Source organism: Phascolarctos cinereus, unplaced genomic scaffold (genome assembly GCF_003287225.1).
Source record: "Phascolarctos cinereus isolate Bilbo 61053 unplaced genomic scaffold, phaCin_HiC Scaffold_4;HRSCAF=312, whole genome shotgun sequence".
NCBI classification, from domain to species: Eukaryota; Metazoa; Chordata; class Mammalia; order Diprotodontia; family Phascolarctidae; genus Phascolarctos; species Phascolarctos cinereus.
In genome coordinates this window covers 694,818,033-694,836,190 of record NW_027555847.1, presented here as the reverse complement: position 1 = coordinate 694,836,190, position 18,158 = coordinate 694,818,033, and the positions used below count along the sequence as shown (strand labels likewise).

The 18,158-nt window shown below is 54.3% G+C and overlaps 1 protein-coding gene across 1 annotated transcript in view; it reads right to left on the bottom strand.

Moving 5' to 3' along the window:
* Positions 1–3,367: 3,367 nt before the first annotated feature.
* NCOR2 (nuclear receptor corepressor 2) overlaps positions 3,368–18,158 on the bottom strand; it is a 361,555-nt gene continuing 346,764 nt past the window's right edge. The window contains 6 exon segments of the mRNA XM_078154258.1: positions 3,368–5,249; positions 7,005–7,184; positions 10,008–10,235; positions 13,749–13,802; positions 15,477–15,622; positions 16,481–16,630. Of these exon segments, the coding sequence (XP_078010384.1) occupies positions 5,074–5,249; positions 7,005–7,184; positions 10,008–10,235; positions 13,749–13,802; positions 15,477–15,622; positions 16,481–16,630 (934 nt within the window). The 3' untranslated portion in view covers positions 3,368–5,073.

Genomic DNA, 18,158 nt, shown 5'->3' with positions numbered 1-18,158 from the left:
TCTGTACATTTGTATGTCGTACTACAGGTGCCTATAAAAACTTATGTAAAACTCTTTAAAAGGTGCTGTTTTCAATAACATCCACGTTGTGTGATGACTAATATCGACAGACTTAACCCTTCCCAGCAATACAAGGATCTAAGACATCTCCAAAGGCCTTGTGACAGAAAATGCTGTCCACATCCAAAGGAAGTACTATGGAGCTTGAATGCAGATTAAAGCATACTATTTGCTATTTTTTTTCTCTTGAGTTTTGTTTCCTCTCTCTGATGGTTTCTCCTATTGGTTCTCATTTTTACTTATAACATCAATAATCTGAAAATATGTTTAATAAGAATGTTTAAAAAAAAGTGATGTTTTAAGGCCTGAGATGGCTGGAATATTGGAATGAAACCTTCAGAAGAACTTTCCAGATAAGGAATGAATCACAAAAAGGGCAGGAGGCAGCCATGGATCTGTCTTGGCCCTTTGAGGGATGAGACAATCTGCCCCCTCCCTCTACATGCTCCCCAAGCCCACATCAAAGCACACGGTCAGGTTGGGTCAACTTGAAGCTTCCTTCCATTTTTGGAGTCTGAACAGCCTCCATATTCAATCACAGAACGGACGTAGATTTATAATAGGCAACAGCAGGGAAGGGGAATGGTTTGGGATGGAGGCTGATGGCGGGTTGACTTGAGTGGAGCCCACTGAAGGCAGGGGATCAGGTGGGGTTGGTACTGGGCACAAGGACTGAACCACAGAACCATTGTGACTGCACAAAGCTGTGTGTGTGTGTGTGTGTGTGTGTGTGTGTGTGTGCATGTGTGCATGACTCCCTGTACATGTACAAAGGCATAAGAAGCCCCTATCAGTCATAACTAGGGCTAGGCAACATGGCAACCAGGGCACTGGAATAGGGCAAAAACTTATCACGTGTATTCCTTCAAGCATCTGGAAGTCACTATGGTAACTAATTCCCCTCCTGCTTGACTAAATTAATCTTAATTACTTCCTGCGTTAGCTTCACATCATGAATCACAAAGTTGATTTGAGGGTCTTCTTTTCTTGGGCACATTTCTGGTTGCTTATAGGGGCAAGGGACAAAATTCCTAGCTGGGGCTCTGGCCCCCATGCAGGGCCCATGTGACATCTTGGGGGAGGGCGAGTGGTCTGCCTCTGGTGGTTTAGATTGTCTTATTGGAGCGCTGCTTGGGAAGACTGCGCGTGCGCGCACACACACACACACACACACACACACACACACACACGGCCAAGGCCTTAGGGCTGGAGAGGACAAACCCTTTGGAAAAGGGGGATCAGCTGGGGCACCATCTCTTACCCCAGGTCTTCCCAGATTCCGCACTGGGAGTCCTCTCCCAAATATTTGTGTGTATCTATGAAGATGGTCTACCACCCCCACCCCCAGTAGAGAAGGGGACAGACTGTATCATTTTTGTCCATCTGCAGCCGAGCAGATCTTTAGCTGCTTGTGAAATGCTTTTTGGACCGAAGAACTTTAAGAAACACAACCCAACACCTTACTCCTCATGCAGTTCAGTTTTTTTGGTCCTGGGACTGCCAGGCTGTTCTCTGGCTTCACCAGCTTCTGTCCTCCCAAGGTGCAGGTCTGGAAGAAAACCCTCAGTGAAGGCCTTACCTCTCTGTAAGGAGCTTCCAGGAGTCTTCTTCCAAGGCCTGACAGTCACAGGCAGTACTGTAAAAGGTCCCTGTGCTCAGCTCCCACGGTGGCACCAGGGACCCCAGTGGCTCATGGAAGCTTTCTCCCTCTCCCTTCATTCTTGAAACCTCCCCTCACCCCGGCTGCCTTATAGGTCCTAGAAACACACTATGGGCAAAGAGGGACCCACAGCTGAGCTGGGGGTATGAAAACAGATTTCTCTTTTTCATCATCCCATGGATACCCATTCCCTTCCTAGTACATATACTCTAGTTATTTCACTAAGCTAGACCGAGGCTGGAGGTCACAGTGGTGATGCAGGAAGGCAGAGGGATGGATACCTTGGCCTTGGGGCGCCGGAAGTGTGCTTTGCCAAAATTCTTCTGTGACCTCAGTTCTGGAAGGGGAGACAAAACTCTGATGGAACAAAAGTCAGCCTCTTCCACGGTCTTCCCAGCTCCAGTCAACAGGGAAGAGACAGATTGCATTCATTGTCTTTATATACCCAGGGCCTGGGAAACAGTAGCATTTGTTGCTAGGTAGATGTCAGGGGGGCAGTTTGGGGAATGAGACTCAAGTGGGGTGGCAGGGTGGGCATGGTCCATCTCCCAGGGCCATGGGGCAAACTGACTGGACCAGCAGCCTGGAGACAAGATTGCCCCCCACTATTTGGAGCAGCCCTCCAAGGTCCCATGCACCAAGCTGACCCCCAACTTCCACACTGCAGTGACGAGCTGCCCTGGGATGATGGGGGGCTCTGCTCCCTCTGACTTGCCCTCTGGGGTCCCTTGGCACTCCACCAAACCTCTTCCCAAGATGCAAAGTCCATAAATGCCGGGCACTTGTTGGAAAAGATGGAGTCAAGAATAACTGGGGTTATTTGGGCCATGGAGGGAGAATGGATTATGGCACCTGTAACTGGAAAGGCCCTTAGAAACCTGGGAGCATCACACGAGGTACTGCTAAAGTGCTCTGTAATTCTCAAAGTGCAGTATAAATGCTGTTTCTATTTCATTCTTTTAAAGATGAGGAAACTGAGGGCCCAAGGCACGGGGATTGGCCCCAAGCCCAGTGTGTTCTGCCCACTGAGCCACCATGCGGCTAGGGCTCGGGTCTGTGTACTCTGGCTGTTCCTGAGGCCCGGAATCCTCTCCCTCCTCACACCAGAAGTCAACGGCACACTCATTCACCCCAAATACCTCGGGTGTTACCCCGGGAGAGTGTCAGCCCTTTGAGGGTAGGGGCTTTTCTTGCTTTTATCTTTATCTTGTCAAGCCCCTCACCCAGAGCCTGGCTCTTGTCGGACCAAACTGAGTTGAACTAAACTGAGAGTATTTTCTGCCTGGAGGGGAGGGGAGGGGAGGTATGCAATGGAAAAAGACATTCAAGAACATGACAAACCATGGAACACGTCTGGACACTGGGAAAAAACAAAAAAATCAAAACAAAAACCACCATCTTTTTGTTGCTTTGAGACTGGACGTGGAGGACATCGTTAAGCGATGTCTATCATGGGACAATGAGACTTTTTTTCCAGACAGATACTCTATCCAAACGTTGGCAGGCACAGGAGCCCCCCTTGGCTCACTCACTCTCTGGGGTAAGAGCAGAAGCCACCGCAGTCTCCACGGCCACCCCCTGTCCTCCCCATCGCGTCACCCACCACCCTTATTTCCAGAGCAAAGCATTGGAGTCCTTTCACAAACGTTAACTGGCAGATACGATCCAACGTCTGATATATTATGGAATGAAAAAAATGTAAAAAAAAGATGTCATCACACATGGAAATACAACAGAACCAGTTCACGTGTCTTGTGAATTTCAGGGATTCCCCTTCCCCTCCCCCCCCAACCCCATCTGGGAAGCTCCCTGGACACTGGGGAGCTCCGAGGCTGAGCAAACCTCTTTAACTAGAATCGTGAACAATACTGGTAACCGCGGATGGTGCCCTGCCTTGAAGTAAGCGCCTTCTGAATGATGGGGAAAGGACGAGCTACTTGCCCATGGAAACACCACTCAATGGGATGATGGGTTAAGCCTGCACACGCCTTTTTTTTTTCCTTTTTTTTTTTTTTGCAGTAAAAGCAGAGACCGAAAGCAGCCTGTAATACTGTTTAGTCATTCCTCACGTAAAACATCTGAAATAATTCACTGAAGGTATCAAAAATATACCCTGTAGACCAATACATCATTTACAACTGCTTTTCCTTCCCACCGTTTCAGCAACGATGTCCGAAAATCAGTCTACTCTCTGCAGAGCAGCGGCGCGGCGGCGGCAGCAGGCGGCCCGCCTGCGACTTTCCTATCCTCTGGGGTCAGGGGGCACGGACACATGGGTGCTCCGTCTTCCCCTGCTTGCCGGCTGCCCCCACGTGGCCTGACACTCCCTTTCCAGGCCTGCATTCTGGCGTTGGGTTTCCCGAGGCTGAGTTTTATTTAGCGAAGGCGATCTTCATGAGATCCAGAGGGGGAGAGCGTGAAGGATGGCCGGGGCCCCAGAGTCCCTGGACGGGATCTCGAAGCGGTGATGGTGGCGGGCTCTGGGAGAATCCAGGAGCTGTGGGCGAGGCGAGTCTGCTGACATGGACTGAACGGCGGTTCTGAATGCCACAAGGAAGCAGTGAAGCTGGCGTTCCGTCCCAGACTGGGAGGAAATGATCTTTTTTTTTGGGGGGGGGTGAGGGGGGAATAGATGGGGCTGGTTTGCTGGTCGACGCTGGGAAAGGAGGGAGGTAAGAGGTGGCAACAACAGAGTGAGTGGCCAGTCCCCTTCAAGCTCTGGATCCCTGGCCGCTCCGTCGTGCCCGTGCAGCCTGTGGGTGTCCGTCCCGTCCATGAACACCCTCCCTCCCAGCCTATCCCCCTGTGACATGCACTGCACTCGGACACAGATGTCAAGCCTTTCTCACTTCCCCTGGCCCTCCCCAGTCCGAAGAGGAGGTGTGGAGCACCAGGAGGCACTGTTCCCCTGAGAGAGTCACTTCAATTCATGGGTTGGTGGCCTCCCGGGGACCGGACAGAGACTGTGAGCACACAGGGAGGCAGAGGGGAGAGATTTCCTTCTCAGTGGGGCTTTGGATGCAGTGCTGGGGGAGGGGGGTGCTACCCCCCCCCCTGCCAGCGCCTCTCCTACCAGCTGGGATTTCTGCCCTCACGGCAATGGGGGTTTGTTAAGGCTTTGGGCCGACGAGGACACAGGACCTCCAGATGGACAGATGCAGACAGACTCGGGGTGCTCCTTCCTGTACCCGTGGGGGAACTGGAGGGGGGTGGATCTTTTTTGGGGGGAGAGGAAGGTGGTCAAGCAGCTTCACTCTCGATGTCCACCAAACCAGCTGGCTTTGGCCGTCTCCGTACTGGGCTCTCCTAACACGGTGACCCCTCCACTCCCCATCCATCCTAGGCTCCCCCCCTCACTCGCTGTCTGAGAGGGTTTCGTACTGCGAACAGAGCAGGGGCTTGGGCTCCTCGTCCCAGGCATGGTGCTGGCCGCCAGAGTTGCCTTGTGGAATGGCTGTGGGGGGCGAGGGAGTGATGACGTTTGTCGGGAGCCTCATGATGAGCGGGTTGTAGGGGAACGGCGTGGAACCTGGAGGGGAGGGGGCCGGGGCAGAGGGAACAGAGACGTACAGGTAGGTGAGGGGGGAAGAGGTCAGACAGGGGGGAGGGGGACTGACAGGGAAGGAAGGGAACACAGACAGACCCTCAGCCAAGGCAAGCCTTCTTGCTTCCTGACCTCACCCTCCAACCTCACTTGGACTGGTCGGGGCTAACAGGAAGGAAGCATTGGGCAGCCTTCTCTGATGATGAAGACAGACCTCAGGGGGGCCCAGATGGAGCAGGACCCCACGGGACTGACCTCCAAGGGCCCTGCTCAATCTGATGAGCCTTCAGATCCGAGGGCAAGGACCAAGACGCCCTGACAGAAAGAGAGTGGGCCTCGGGCAGCAACCGAGACTTGGGGCAGCTAGGGGGCGCAGCGGACAGAACACTGGCCCGGGATTCAAATCCAGTCTCAGACACTTACTAGCTGTGTGACCGTGGGCAAGTCACTTGACCTCAACTGCCTTAAAACACAAAACCCCAAGCCAACCCCCGTTATGAAGCTTTGGGCAAGTGTGCTGCAGTGGAAAGACTACCAGGCTGGAATGCTTCAGAAACCTACTGCCTCCATGACTGTGAGCCTCCTGGCCTCGACCCCCTCATCTGTAAAATGAGAGGCCTGATCTCACTGACCCTAAGTCTGTGATCCCGTGATCTCCCTTTTCCGAGCCTCAGTTTCCTCATCTGTAAAAAAGGGTACAATTCAGTCCCTCTGTGAGGAAGGCCCTTGACTTGTCTCCAAGTGATACAGAAAGGGGCGTTACTGTCACCGGCCTTCTCTCGGAGGCCTCACCCAGCCTGGCACAGCACTGCGCACACAGTAGGTGCACGGTCACTACTGTCCCTTTGGTGAGGTCTTTTTAAGGGAGTATTTACTCTGTTACTTTCTAGTGGTGATTGGCATAGGAGAGCTGGGGGGAACCTTGGAGAATATGGAGTAGAACTCCTCTCTTTACAGATGAGGAAACTGAGGCAGAGGGTGATTAAGCCACTTTCTGTTTGGGCCTTAAGGCTGCTCCTGAATTTCTCAGGATCCTCCAGTGGCATTATCATGATTATTAGTGATAATTAATGTTATTAATGCCACTCACAACAGCACACCTGAATACAGTATCAGAAGGCTTACAAAGTGCTTTTCTTTTTTTTCTTTGGTGTGGCAACCAGGGTTAAGTGACTTGCCCAAGGTCACACAGCTGGTGTCAAGTGTCTGAGGCTGGATTTGAACTCCAGTCCTCCTGAATCCAGGGCCTGTGCTCTATCCACTATGCCACCTCGCTGCCCCACAAAGTGGTTTTCTTACAATAACTTTGCGTACTAAGTAGCGCAGGCATTACTGTCTCTATACTTTTTGGTACTAGACCTGTGATTTCATCAGTGTAGAAGAAATTCCCTCCCATCATGCAGTTTAGCCTGGCACCAAGATGGGGGCGGACTAGCCCTTAGTGTCAGAGGATGAGATTTGAACCTGGGTGCCTCCTGACCTTGAACTGTCTTTTCCCTCTCTGTGATGCCCTGGCCCAGGGCTGGGCTGGTCGGGAAGACAGAGGTGTCATCGCCCTCCCATGGCACCAATGGTCCTGACGATGATGTCAGCGGGGCAAACATTTCCTGGTGTGGGCCCCTTCCAGCCGCAGCTGCTCATTAGGACCAGGCTTCTTTTGTCCCTAGAGCTGTAGGACTCACAGCCATCAGAGACCTATCAGACCGCCCCCTCTCACCCCCAGCTAGGCTGCCCCCTTACCTGCAGAAGAGGGTCGGTCTTCCCACACCCGGTTGGTGAGTGGGGTCCTGCGGTTACAGTCCCCTTCTGAGTGGACAGAGGAGACAGACGCCGGCCGCTCCCCCGTGGACAGCCCTGGAGCTGGGGACCTGGCCTTGCTTCTGTTGGGCCGGCTAGAAACCTTTGGTTTCCCTCCACCTCCTGCAGGGAGACATGGGCACCCATGTTTCTGGGACGCACAGACCAGCAACGGACTGGGGAGCTGTCGTAGGGGACCCTGCCCCAGCCCCAGCCTTCCAGTGCTGGCCTGCCCTTGCCCCTCCCACCCATCTCAAAGGGATTGGGGTTGCATTGTCCCTTGAGGGAAGGGCAGTAGAGAAGGCTCTGCTCCCATCTGGACCTGGCTGGGGCTGGCATCTTCAGGGATGGCCCCTGGGGGGCGTGAGGAGGGCAGGGGAGAGAATGCCGCTGGGAAATGGGGCTGCTTTCCTATTTGGCCTCTGGCTCCATTAGGGGAACCTTAGCAGCTGGCCGGATCTCTAGATCCTAACCCAAGGTTCTCTCAAACCCCAGAGTCTGCCTGTGACGTGACTGGGGGCAGATGAGCAGAGGGGGGTCCCCAGGGGATTTTCAGAGCTCTGAAAAGTTCCTCCCCATTCTCTACATGAATGGCGAGTATTAACATGCCTGGCTGTAGGCTGACGGAGCTGGGGGGAGGAGGGCGAAGGGATTCCCTGCTTTTCTTTTGTCAAGTTTGGGGCACCGAGGGGCTGGGGACAGAGTGATGGGCTGAGAGCTGGCAAATCCCACCTCAGGCACTTAGTAGCTGTGGGACCCTGATGGGAGCGGGGGTGGGGTGGTGGGGTGTGTGCGTGTGTATACACGTGTACGTGCATGTAATCAGAGTTTCCTTATCTGCAAGAAAGGGTAACAACATTTGCCTCACAAGGCTGTTGTCAGTGAGGGTCAAATGAAATACTCCCTGTAAAGTGTTCTGAAAACCTCAGCTGGGATTCTGAGCCTGGGAGGCCGCTGGGGGAGGCAGCAGAAGTGTGGGCCGAAGTAAGCAGTGTCCAGAGAGGGAGGCCCCCAGGACCCGGGGGGGGGGCGGGGCCAGTGCTGCTTGGTTGACCAGACAGTCACAGATCCAGAGCTCAAAGGGACAGCCCCCTCAAGTCCATCCCCCCTCAATTTATGAAGGAGAAAGCTGCCAGCCAGAGAGGTGAGGGGACAGAGGCAGCATCGGGACTCTGGGCCCCTGGCTTAGATCCAGTCCGCTGCCCGGTGCCACCTGGGGGCCATTCCTCACTGGGCCTCTGGGAGGGCCGGGGGAGACAGCAGTGACACCCTATTCATGTTGGTGGTGGCTGTTACTGTGAAGGTCAGCCTTACACAGCCGTCCTGGGCATTCTCTTTGCTCTTCAGGCTGACTGCAGCTGGTAGCAGTGTGGGCACAGAGCTCGGGAGGGCAGAACGGACCCTGCTGAAGACGGCGCTCGGGGGGCGTGGGGAAGGGGCGCTACATGTATTCTGCACAATGAACAATGCCTGATGTGACCTGGGTCTAGAGATGAATCTGGCTCCTGTGCACAGAGAGGGTTGGCAATAGCCCCCCAACTGAGAGTCCTGACCCTGCCACAGCCTGGCTGTGCCATCCTGGCAAGTCCCCACTCCTAGGTCTCTCTCCAGCTTCCCAACAAGAAATGCAGGGGCCGTGGGCCTCACCCATCCTGTGAAGATCAGACACACCCACAGAAGAGACCGGACACACCAGAGCAATCTGGCCTCTGCTGATGCCAGGAATGGCTCTGAGCGGGCTGGGGGCCGGCGGGGGAAGTGACACCGTCGAGCCCACTGCCTCCCACGGCCAACCACAGGCCAGGAAGACACAGAGCTGGGGCAACAGCTGACCCATCTGCAGTGGGTCTGGGCAGGGCAGAGAATATTCAGATGGGCCTCAAAAGGCCCATCCCTGAGCCTCGAACCCAAGAGGCCGGTGCTCGGTAAATCATAAATCTACACCTCCAAGGGACCTGGGAGGCCAATCTAGCACTGCCCTTCTGTTTTACAGAAGGGGAAACTGAGGCTGAGGAATGTAAAGAGACTTGTCCCAAACAGAGATGAGATTTGAACTCAAGGCTGCAGTAATCTGTTGGCCCACGTGATAAATGGCGCTGACTACTGGACCACCCTGGAAGGGCCTCTACCTCCTCTAGATTTCCCCAGGGCCCAGCATGGGCTCGCACCGGGCAGCATCTCAGCTCTCAGAGCCCATTAAGTCTAATCCCCTCATTCGGCAGAAAAGGAAACTGAGCCCAAATATCCTGCCTCCCAGCTCCAGGTCTGTCTTGTGTATGATGTGGAATCGTAGCATCTGAGGCTGGACAGCGCCTCAGCAGTCACCTAGTCCAGCAAGCTCCTCATCCTCATCATGCCAAAGATTCAGAGCTGAGACCCAGAGACTCAGGCGGCTTGCCAAAAGGCACACAGCCAGCCAGCATGTGTTGGGGGTGGGGCGGGAACCCAGCTCCTCCTGACTCCGAGGCTGGCTGTCTCGCCACTAAGCCACACCGCTTCTCTTTTCCCCCTCAGCAGAAGGCACCTCATTTTTAACCCTTGCTTTAAGAATCTAACCCAAGGGGCCTTCAGGGCGAGCCGGCCTGGCATCCCCAGCCAGTGACCCGCACCTCGGGCAGGAGGACCGGGGGGGGGGGGAACAGCGTTGTGAGTATTTTAGAGAAAAGCAGCAGCATCTTCCACCCTCCTTGGAATGGGGGCGGGTGGGTAGGACCCCAGGACGACGGGAAAATCAGTACCAGCATCAGATTAGCAGATTTCAAAAACAAACATGAAAATACTTTTAAATAAAAAAAAAGACCAAAAAACAAAACCACACACAGAGTAAAAGCTCAAAGCTCAAAGGGGGAGAAATCAAAACACGCAGGAGGAATTAATCCCAAGGAAATGAAGGGATGGCTGGACGGACACACGGACAAACGGCGGAAGGTGGAAAGGCCTGCAGACCTGGCGAGATGAGCGGGTGGTCATTCCGTCCGTCAGCAGCAGTTATGGGCATAGCAGCGGGCAGGCTCGCACTGGCATTCAGAGGGTTAAAAGCATTGGCACTGAGAGGTGACCGGTCTTCCCACTGATCATCATATTTACCCATTAGGGCCCGCCTAATTATTGCTTCCAACCCCATGTTGGTGCTCGCGTGCTCCTGAACCGACTGGCTTCTACAAGTCATAAGGCCTGGGAGAGAGGAGAGAGAAGAGGGGAGGGGGAGGGAGGGAGGGAGACAGGGGAGGGGAAGAGAGGAGAGAGGAGGGGGAGAGAGAGAGAGAGAGAGAGAGAGAGAGAGAGAGAGAGAGAGAGAGAGAGAGAGAGAGAGAGAGAGAGAGAGAGAGAGAGAGAGAGAGAGAAGGGAAAGAAGGGAGGAGAGAAGAGGAGAGGGGAAGGGAGGGAGACAGGGGAGGAAGGGGGAGGAGAAAGAGAGAGAGAGAGAAGAGAGAGAGAGGAGAGAGAGAGGAGAGAGAGTGAGACAGGAGAAGGGAGGAGGAGAGAGGAGAGAGAGAGAGAGGAAGGGGGGAGGAGAGAGGGAGGGGGAGGGAGAGGGAGAGAGAGAGAGAGAGAGTAGGAGAGGAGAGAGAGAGAGGAGAGAGGGGAGAGGGAGAGGAGAGAGAGGAGAGAGAGAGAGAGAGAGAGAGAGAGAGACAGACAGACAGACAGACAGACAGACAGACGGAAGATGGGAAGAGGAGAGAGGGAGACCAGAAGAGAGAGAGAAGGGGGGGTGAGAAAAGGAGAGGAGAGAAGAGGAAAAGAGAGGCAAAGAAGGAGGACAGAGAGAGAAGAGGAGACAGGAGAGGAGAGGGGAAGAGAAGAGAGAGAGACAGAGGAGAGGAGAAAGAAAGAAGACAGGAGAGGAGAGGGGAGGGAGAGAGGAGAAGAAACAAACAGTCAGCACATTCTTCCAAAGCAACAACTTTTCCTCTGCAGTCCCCACACCCCGCTCCACTCCCCGTTGGCCCCCTGGCTACCAAGGGGGTCCAGCTTTGTGGGGGGCAGGTCGGGGCACCTGCTTCCTCAGTTCGATTTCTGACAGGAGGCAGGGACAGGCAGAGGGCAGCTGTGCCCACTCCAGCAGGCTCAGGAGGCGCCTGAGCTGGTACTGAGACGGCCTATGGGAACTGAGGCAGCTGCAGTGACGGGGAGGCTGTTTCAGAGGTTCCCACAGCAGCTCTGTGCCTCTCCTTTATGGGCCTCAGCTTCCTTCTCTGAAACTTAGACTAGCTGATCTCCAAGGTCCCTTACAGCTCTGTGCCCCAAATACGGCAGGGGTGACCCTAGACACCTGGGGTGTCAGGAGACGCTTCCTGCAGTCTGGGGTACAGCCCCCTACTTCTGCTGGGGACCAAGGCTACCCAGGTCGAGCCTCATCCCAAAGACTCCCTCCCAGAGCCTCACTGCTGCTGGCCATGGTCACTGTCCCACCTTAGATGAGTTCTGTCTCTGATTAGACTGATTTTTCCCAGCGAGAGATCCTGGGTGGGGTCCCTATGTTCTCCTCCCCTCCCTTCCTCGTGCCTGTTACAGGTATTTAATCAGCATTTCTTGCTTGTTTAATTCAACTATTAAGAGCCTGTGCTGTGCTCCCTGCCAGGACATAAACACTAGTATGAAAAGAGGCTCCGCCCTCAGGGAACATACACACACTCCCTCTGGAACAGAGCTGCTGGGGGAAGGGGGGGGGGGGAGAGGCGGGTTTCAAAAATCCAGGAAGGCCACAGAGGTGCCCCTCCCAGTAAGAATCCAGGAAGGGTTTCCTTCCCAACCTATAAGAAGGGCTCAAAGGGGATGGGGTCAGGGGTCCCTCCTAGGCCACCCCCCACCTGCCCTCTCTCTCTTCTTCTGTCACCTACTGAGCCGTTAGCAGCCCACCCGCAGCTCTCGCCCTCCCGTAGCCCCGGCTCAAAGCCGAAATGAGAGACAGGATGCAGAGACTGAGTGACGTTACTGTGGGTTACAGATAGCCATGCAGTTATATGCAGCATTCGCTCTGGGGGGAGAAGGGGCAGGGGAGGCAGGTAGGGGAGCGGAGAACATGGAAGCATATCAGGGACAGCTGCGACCACGTCTCCTGACCTGGGGGGTGGGAGGAGGGCTGGGCAAGGGGCACACAACAGCAGTTTGGAGACCCTCCGGGCCCCTCTCGACTCGCTGCGAAGGGGACCCAGGTTCGGCCAAACCCCTCAGAAGCCACGATATGTGGGCCTCCCTTTGCTACCGTCCACCCCCGGGCAGCCCCAGGATGGGGGCTGCAGGGGCCCCAGGCTTGCTCCCCGCCTTCCCCCTCCAAACAATGCCCTTAGCTGAAGGGCCATCTTCAGTGAGCCCTCCAGCCACAGAAGCAAGCTCAAACCCCTCAGAGTGCCACACACATCCGGAGTGAGCCACCATCTTGTTCAAGACCAATTTCTCAATCTCTCCCAATACCAATCCTGCAACTCCAGTTGGCTAACGGTGCCCTCTTTGGCACTGCCCTTGGCAGTTCGTACCGCCATACCTTTGGGGGGACCCATCATCCCCCTTTTCCAAATCTTATCCAACTTTCAAGGCAAGGCTCATGTTCCTTCTCAAGACACTCTCTCTAGCCCAGAAGGTCTGCAGTCTCTCTCCTCTTCACCTCTCCCTAGCACCGACCAACATCAGAGCACTCGATGAGAGAATCTTGGCGATGAAAGGACACTTAGAAGCCAGGCAGTCCAACTAACCATCACTGCCCTTGGTTCTACTCTGGATGTAGAACAGACTAAGTCCCATCCCTCTTCCATGCGCTAGTCCCTGGAATGTCCGCAGCTGACTCACATTCCCCCACCCCACGTCTTCTCTTCTGGGCTAACATTCCCAGCGCTTCCAGCCAACTAACCCTTCTGTGACGTGAGCTGAAGCTCTGTGCCAGCTCGGTCCCCCGACAGCCTGCCTTAGCCCAAGCACCCAGAAATGAGCTCAGTGGTCTCCAAGTGCAAGGCTCTCCCCATCTGCCTCTTCTCTCCAGTAGAACACAGGCTCTCCAAGGGCATCTTTGTATCTTAGCTCCCCCAACACCTGGCACAGCACACAGTATGCGACAGATGCTTCACATGTATTTGCTTAAGGGTATTTGCTAGGTGGCATAGTGGATAGAGCACTGGCCCTGAAGTCAGGAGGACCTGAGTTCAAATCTGGTCTCAGACCAGATACCTGACACTTACTAGCTGTGTGACCCTGGGCAAGTCACTTAACCCCAATTGCCTAAAAAATTTAAAAATAAAATGTACTTGCTTGACTGAACTGAATTTGGTTCTTTGCCAAAAGGCAGATCTGCCTAGGAGTCATCCCCAAGCACAGCGGGATGCCTCTGGAGGACTTCACACAGAGACTGAACCAGCACTTGCTGAGTATGGGCAGTAGACTGGTGTGGACCAGATGCTCATGGGGGTCCCTTCCCACTCTCAGATTCTGTGTAAAACTAAGCTGAGAAGTGCTTTGGAAGGTTTAATGCATGCACCACCCAAACCTGCCCTTGGAGGCCTGGCTCCAGATGACAGCGCATGGCGGCGACCCCGAGCCCCCTGCCCTGTCTCCACGATTCCACTCAGACACACATCATCTGACTTGCCCAACTGCAGGGAGAGGTGAGGGAGAGGGAGACTCAGTGGCGTGGCAATAAATCACGGTCTGGAGGGGGGCAGCCGACGACGGAGACCAAGCTGGGCAAATTACCTGCTCCGGTGATGGCGGGCATGTTGAAGATCTCCGTTCCAGGCTGGCCGATATCTAGAGGAAGGAGAAGATGAGATGGGTGAGAGTCATGTAGTGACCCCTGGAAGGGATGATGACCAGGACATCAGGACAGCCGCGCTGACTGTCACAGGCTCAGTGAGCCTGGAGTCTGAATGGCTGTCCTCCCTGCAGGGGCCAGGCTAGGTTGGCCCTCTAGGGACAGCAGCAAGAAGTCCCAGCCAGCCTTTCTCAGGGCTGAGGCCTCTCGGACCCTCAGGGCTCAGCACAGAGAAACGCTCCTGGAATTTTAGAGGCTAGACTTCTGCATCAGAGGGGCTTCCCCCAAAGCCAGACCCTGACCATCCCTAGGGTAGCAAGGATGTTCTCAGCTGGCCTCTGAATGGCTGGTTCTCTTATTTTCTCTTTCCAAATGCAGTGTGCTGGGCCCACAGGCTGGACCACACAAGGACATGGATGGGATGCATGGACCCCTTGAGCAGACCAGTAAAACCTATGGGCCCCTTTCTCAGAAAAATGGTGGTTTAAAAGAAAATCATAATCGAAGGAAAGGCTACATTTTAGTTTGAGATTCATGAAAATAAAAGATGTAATTTTTTCCCCCATCCAAATTCATGGACCCCAGCGTAAGAACCTTCTTTGGGCCTGCTCCTTCATCTATAAAATGGACATGGACAGCTAGACCTATACGAACCTGTTGTGAGCAAAGCTACTCGTAAACCTTAAGGAGTGTTTACCAGTGTGGGAAGTGGCAAAGTTTCTGCTCTGATAGCGTCCATCTACTTTTGTGCTTGTGCAGACCTGCACGTGCACATCTCTATATATTTTCTCAGGTGAGACAGGAGGATGCAGGGTCCAGAGGACCTCGGCTAATGTCCCTCAGTGGGGAATCCTCCTCCTCATTCTTTACCACTGGTTTTTACACTTTTCAAATCCCTTACATACACAGCTCTTCTGATTCACCTAAGAAACCTCTACTGAGGCCAGGTGGGGATTATTACCCCCATTTTACACAGGAGGAGCACTGACTGGCCCAAGGACATGCAGGGAAATCGGGGGTAGAGGCAGAGTTTGAACCAGGGTCCTGTGACTCCCCAGGGGGGCACAGCTCCCACTAGCTGAGCTTGCAATGAGGGGAGAGATGAACCCCAGAATCCCCAAGAGCTTCAAGTAAAATGGTCTTTGGGGTGAACTGAATCCATCTGAGATGGACAGATTTGAGAACCTGCATGTGAATCTGCCACTTAGTAGCCATGACCTCAAGCAAGCCCAGTCATTTGTCTGGGCCTCAGTGACCTCATCTGCAAAATGGGTAGGTTTGGTGAGATGACCTCTGCAGTCCTTCCAGCTCTCTGTCTACCCTCCTGTGATTTCTGGGATCGGAGGAGAGGACAAGGGGGACGTCAGAGAGCCACAGCCCGCCCCTGAACCATCTGCTCTCCAGATGCAGATGCGAACGGCCCAGGGACCCAGGCAGGAGGGGTGGGAGGGGAGGACTTCCACCGAGAGACCTAGTCCAAGTTGGCTGCGTGAGCCTCCTCTTTCTGGGCCTCAGTTTTCCCATCTGCACAGTGGGGCCCAGGCTAGAGACCAGAGCAAGGATTAAATGAGACCCTTGGGGAAATTGAAAGGCGGGCTGATGTGGTGGAAGGAGAGACACGGAGGCCCACAGCTGGATGGCTGGGCAGCAGAGCCGCGGGGAACACTCACTGTATTCGGGCTCATTCCGGCTGCTGGTGCCCAGCTTCTTGTTGATCTCCTGCTTCTTGGACTTCACCATGGCGGAGTTGCTCTCAGTCAGTTTGCTGAAGAAGGCGGGGGGCTGGCTGTTGTTTCCGGGAGACTTGGATCCGGTCCTGGGGCAGAGAACGGGGAGGGCGTGTCACCAGGGAGCCCGTGGCAATGCTCTGCGCTCTGCCACGGCCTGGTGAATGCGCCCTGGCCAGGCTCCCATCACCCCCACATTGCCAACTCAAGCCCCAACCGGACCCTCCAAGACTGGGAGTCAGAGGACCAGATTCGAGTCCTTCTCTCGGCACCCGCTGGTGGTGCGACTGTGGGCCCCACTTCCCCAGAGGGCCTCTGAGCAACAAGCTCAGTCACCGCCACTGTCTAGCCGAGCCCAGGTTCCACCTGTGACCAGAGGCCTGACCGAGGGAAGCGAGAGCTCCAGGTCACGTCCATATCTGTGGCGGCCCAGGGCTGAAATCCCTGGGTCCCCAGGAGAGCGCGCGGCTCTCAAACCCAGAACCTCAGAGACGGACATCAGGACCTCAGGGGGTCACTGGGTGGAGGAGTCTAACCCCCCCAAAGAGAGACTGAATCTCTTCTATGATGCCCCCTAACCCGGTTATCCTGTCTCTGCCACTTGAACACCTCTAGAGGGACGCAGAACTCACTGCCTTTCAAAGCAATTCCATCCTGCTGTAGCACAGCTTGAATCGCTGGGATTCTTTCTCATATTAAGCTGTACCCTCCTTTCCCATGACGTTATGGGATCACTGATTCAGGGCTAGAAGGGACTGCAGAGAGCATGTCTGACTCCTGTGTTCTACGACTGCTGAAACTCAGGCCCAGGGTGGGGAAGGCAGACAAGGGCCAAGCTAGGATTTGAACACAGGTCCTCTGACTCCAATGACAGTCTTCCCCACTAGACCACCGGGGAGGGGCCTGGAGACGCCCTTCCCTGCTCCCCATCCCCAAGGCTGCTGTACCTGGGCTCCACCTGTTCCCCCTCTCGGTACAACATTGGGTAAGGGGCACTTCGGCCATGGTCAGACTCCCCCATGCCCTCTGGTGGGGATACTGGCTCAATGCAATCTTCTGAACTGCCCAGGGCAGAGGCTTTGCCCTGCTCTGGAGACCTGGGAGAGAGACACACAGAGACAGAGAGAGAAGAAAAAGGAGAGAGAGACAGACAGACAGACAGAGACAGAGATACAGAGATAGCGAGAGACAGAGAGAAGAAAGACAAAGGAGAGACAGACAGAGAGATACAGAGATAGAGACAGAGACAGAGAGACAAAGGAGAGAAAACGAGAGACAGAGAGACAGAGATGGAGAGAGAAAAAAGACATGGAGTGTAGATAGAGAGACATTGAAACAAAGAGAGATACAGAGAGACAGAGAGATGGAGCAGAGGAGAGAAAAAGAGAGACAGAGAGAGGGAGACAGAAACAGAGAGACACAGATGAAGAGAAAATAAAGACACAGGGGAGAGACAGAGAGACATTGAAACAGAGAGAGATACAGAGAGACAGAGAGATGGAGACAGAGAAAGAGACAGAGGAGAGAAAAAGAGAGTCAGAGACACACAGAGATAGAGAGAGAAAAAGACAGGGGGCGAAAGAGAGACAGAGAGACATTGAAACAAAGAGAGATACAGAGAGACAGAGAGATGGAGACAGAGAGAAACAGAGAAAGAGACAGAGGAGACAAAAAGAGAGAGAGGCAGAGAGAGGGAGAGAGACAGAGAGACACAGAGATAGAGAAGAAAGACATGGGTGAGAGACAGAGAGAGAGAAAGACAGAGAGATGGAGACAGAGACAGAGAGAAGGAGACACACAGACAAAGGGGAGAGAGAGAGGAAAGACACAGAGGAAAAAGAGAAAGAGAGACAGAAAGGACAGAGATAGAGACAGGAAGATACACAAAAGGGAGACACAGAGACAGAGAGAGAGGCAGAGCGCATGGTCAGTGTGAGGTGACATCGGTACACTCCTCCCCTACTCAGCCATCTCCCACGGCTCCCTGCCGCCTCAGGGTCAGCTGCCGGATCCTTGCCTGGCCATTTAAAGTCCTGCCCGCTCTGGCTCCTGCTGAGCTCCCCAGCCTGAATGCATCTCCCTCTCCTTACGACATTCCAGCCCGATGGGTCTTCTCGAGGTTCTTTGTATCTGACCTTCCATCTCCGGACTCCTTGTCTTTGTCCAGGCTGGAATGCCCTCCCTCCTCACCTCTCCCTCTCAGAATCCTTGGCTTCCTTCAGGCCTCAGCTCAAGAGCCATCTTTCCTTTCTTGATCCCCACCCCAGTCAACAAGCATTTATTAAGCACCTACTCCTACCTAAGCACTGTGCTTATAATGATAAAAGAAAGGCAGAAAACAGTCTGGCCTGGAGGAGAGCCCGAGGCACAGAGGACACTACACAGCCACAGGGCCGAGCCTGCTGACCTTTCCCCAGGCTGCTGCAGCCAGGGGCGTCTGGAAGCCAGGGCCTCCTGACTCTCTGGGCCGTGCCTTTTCTAAATATTTTCCATTTCCTCTGGCCTGTTCAGATGCTGTCTCCCACAGCAGAGAGTAAGTTCCTGGAGGAAGGCCGTCTCATTTCTTTCTTCCCTCAGGCCCCAGAACAGTGCCTGGCACAGAGTAGGGGCTTAATAAAGAGGGGA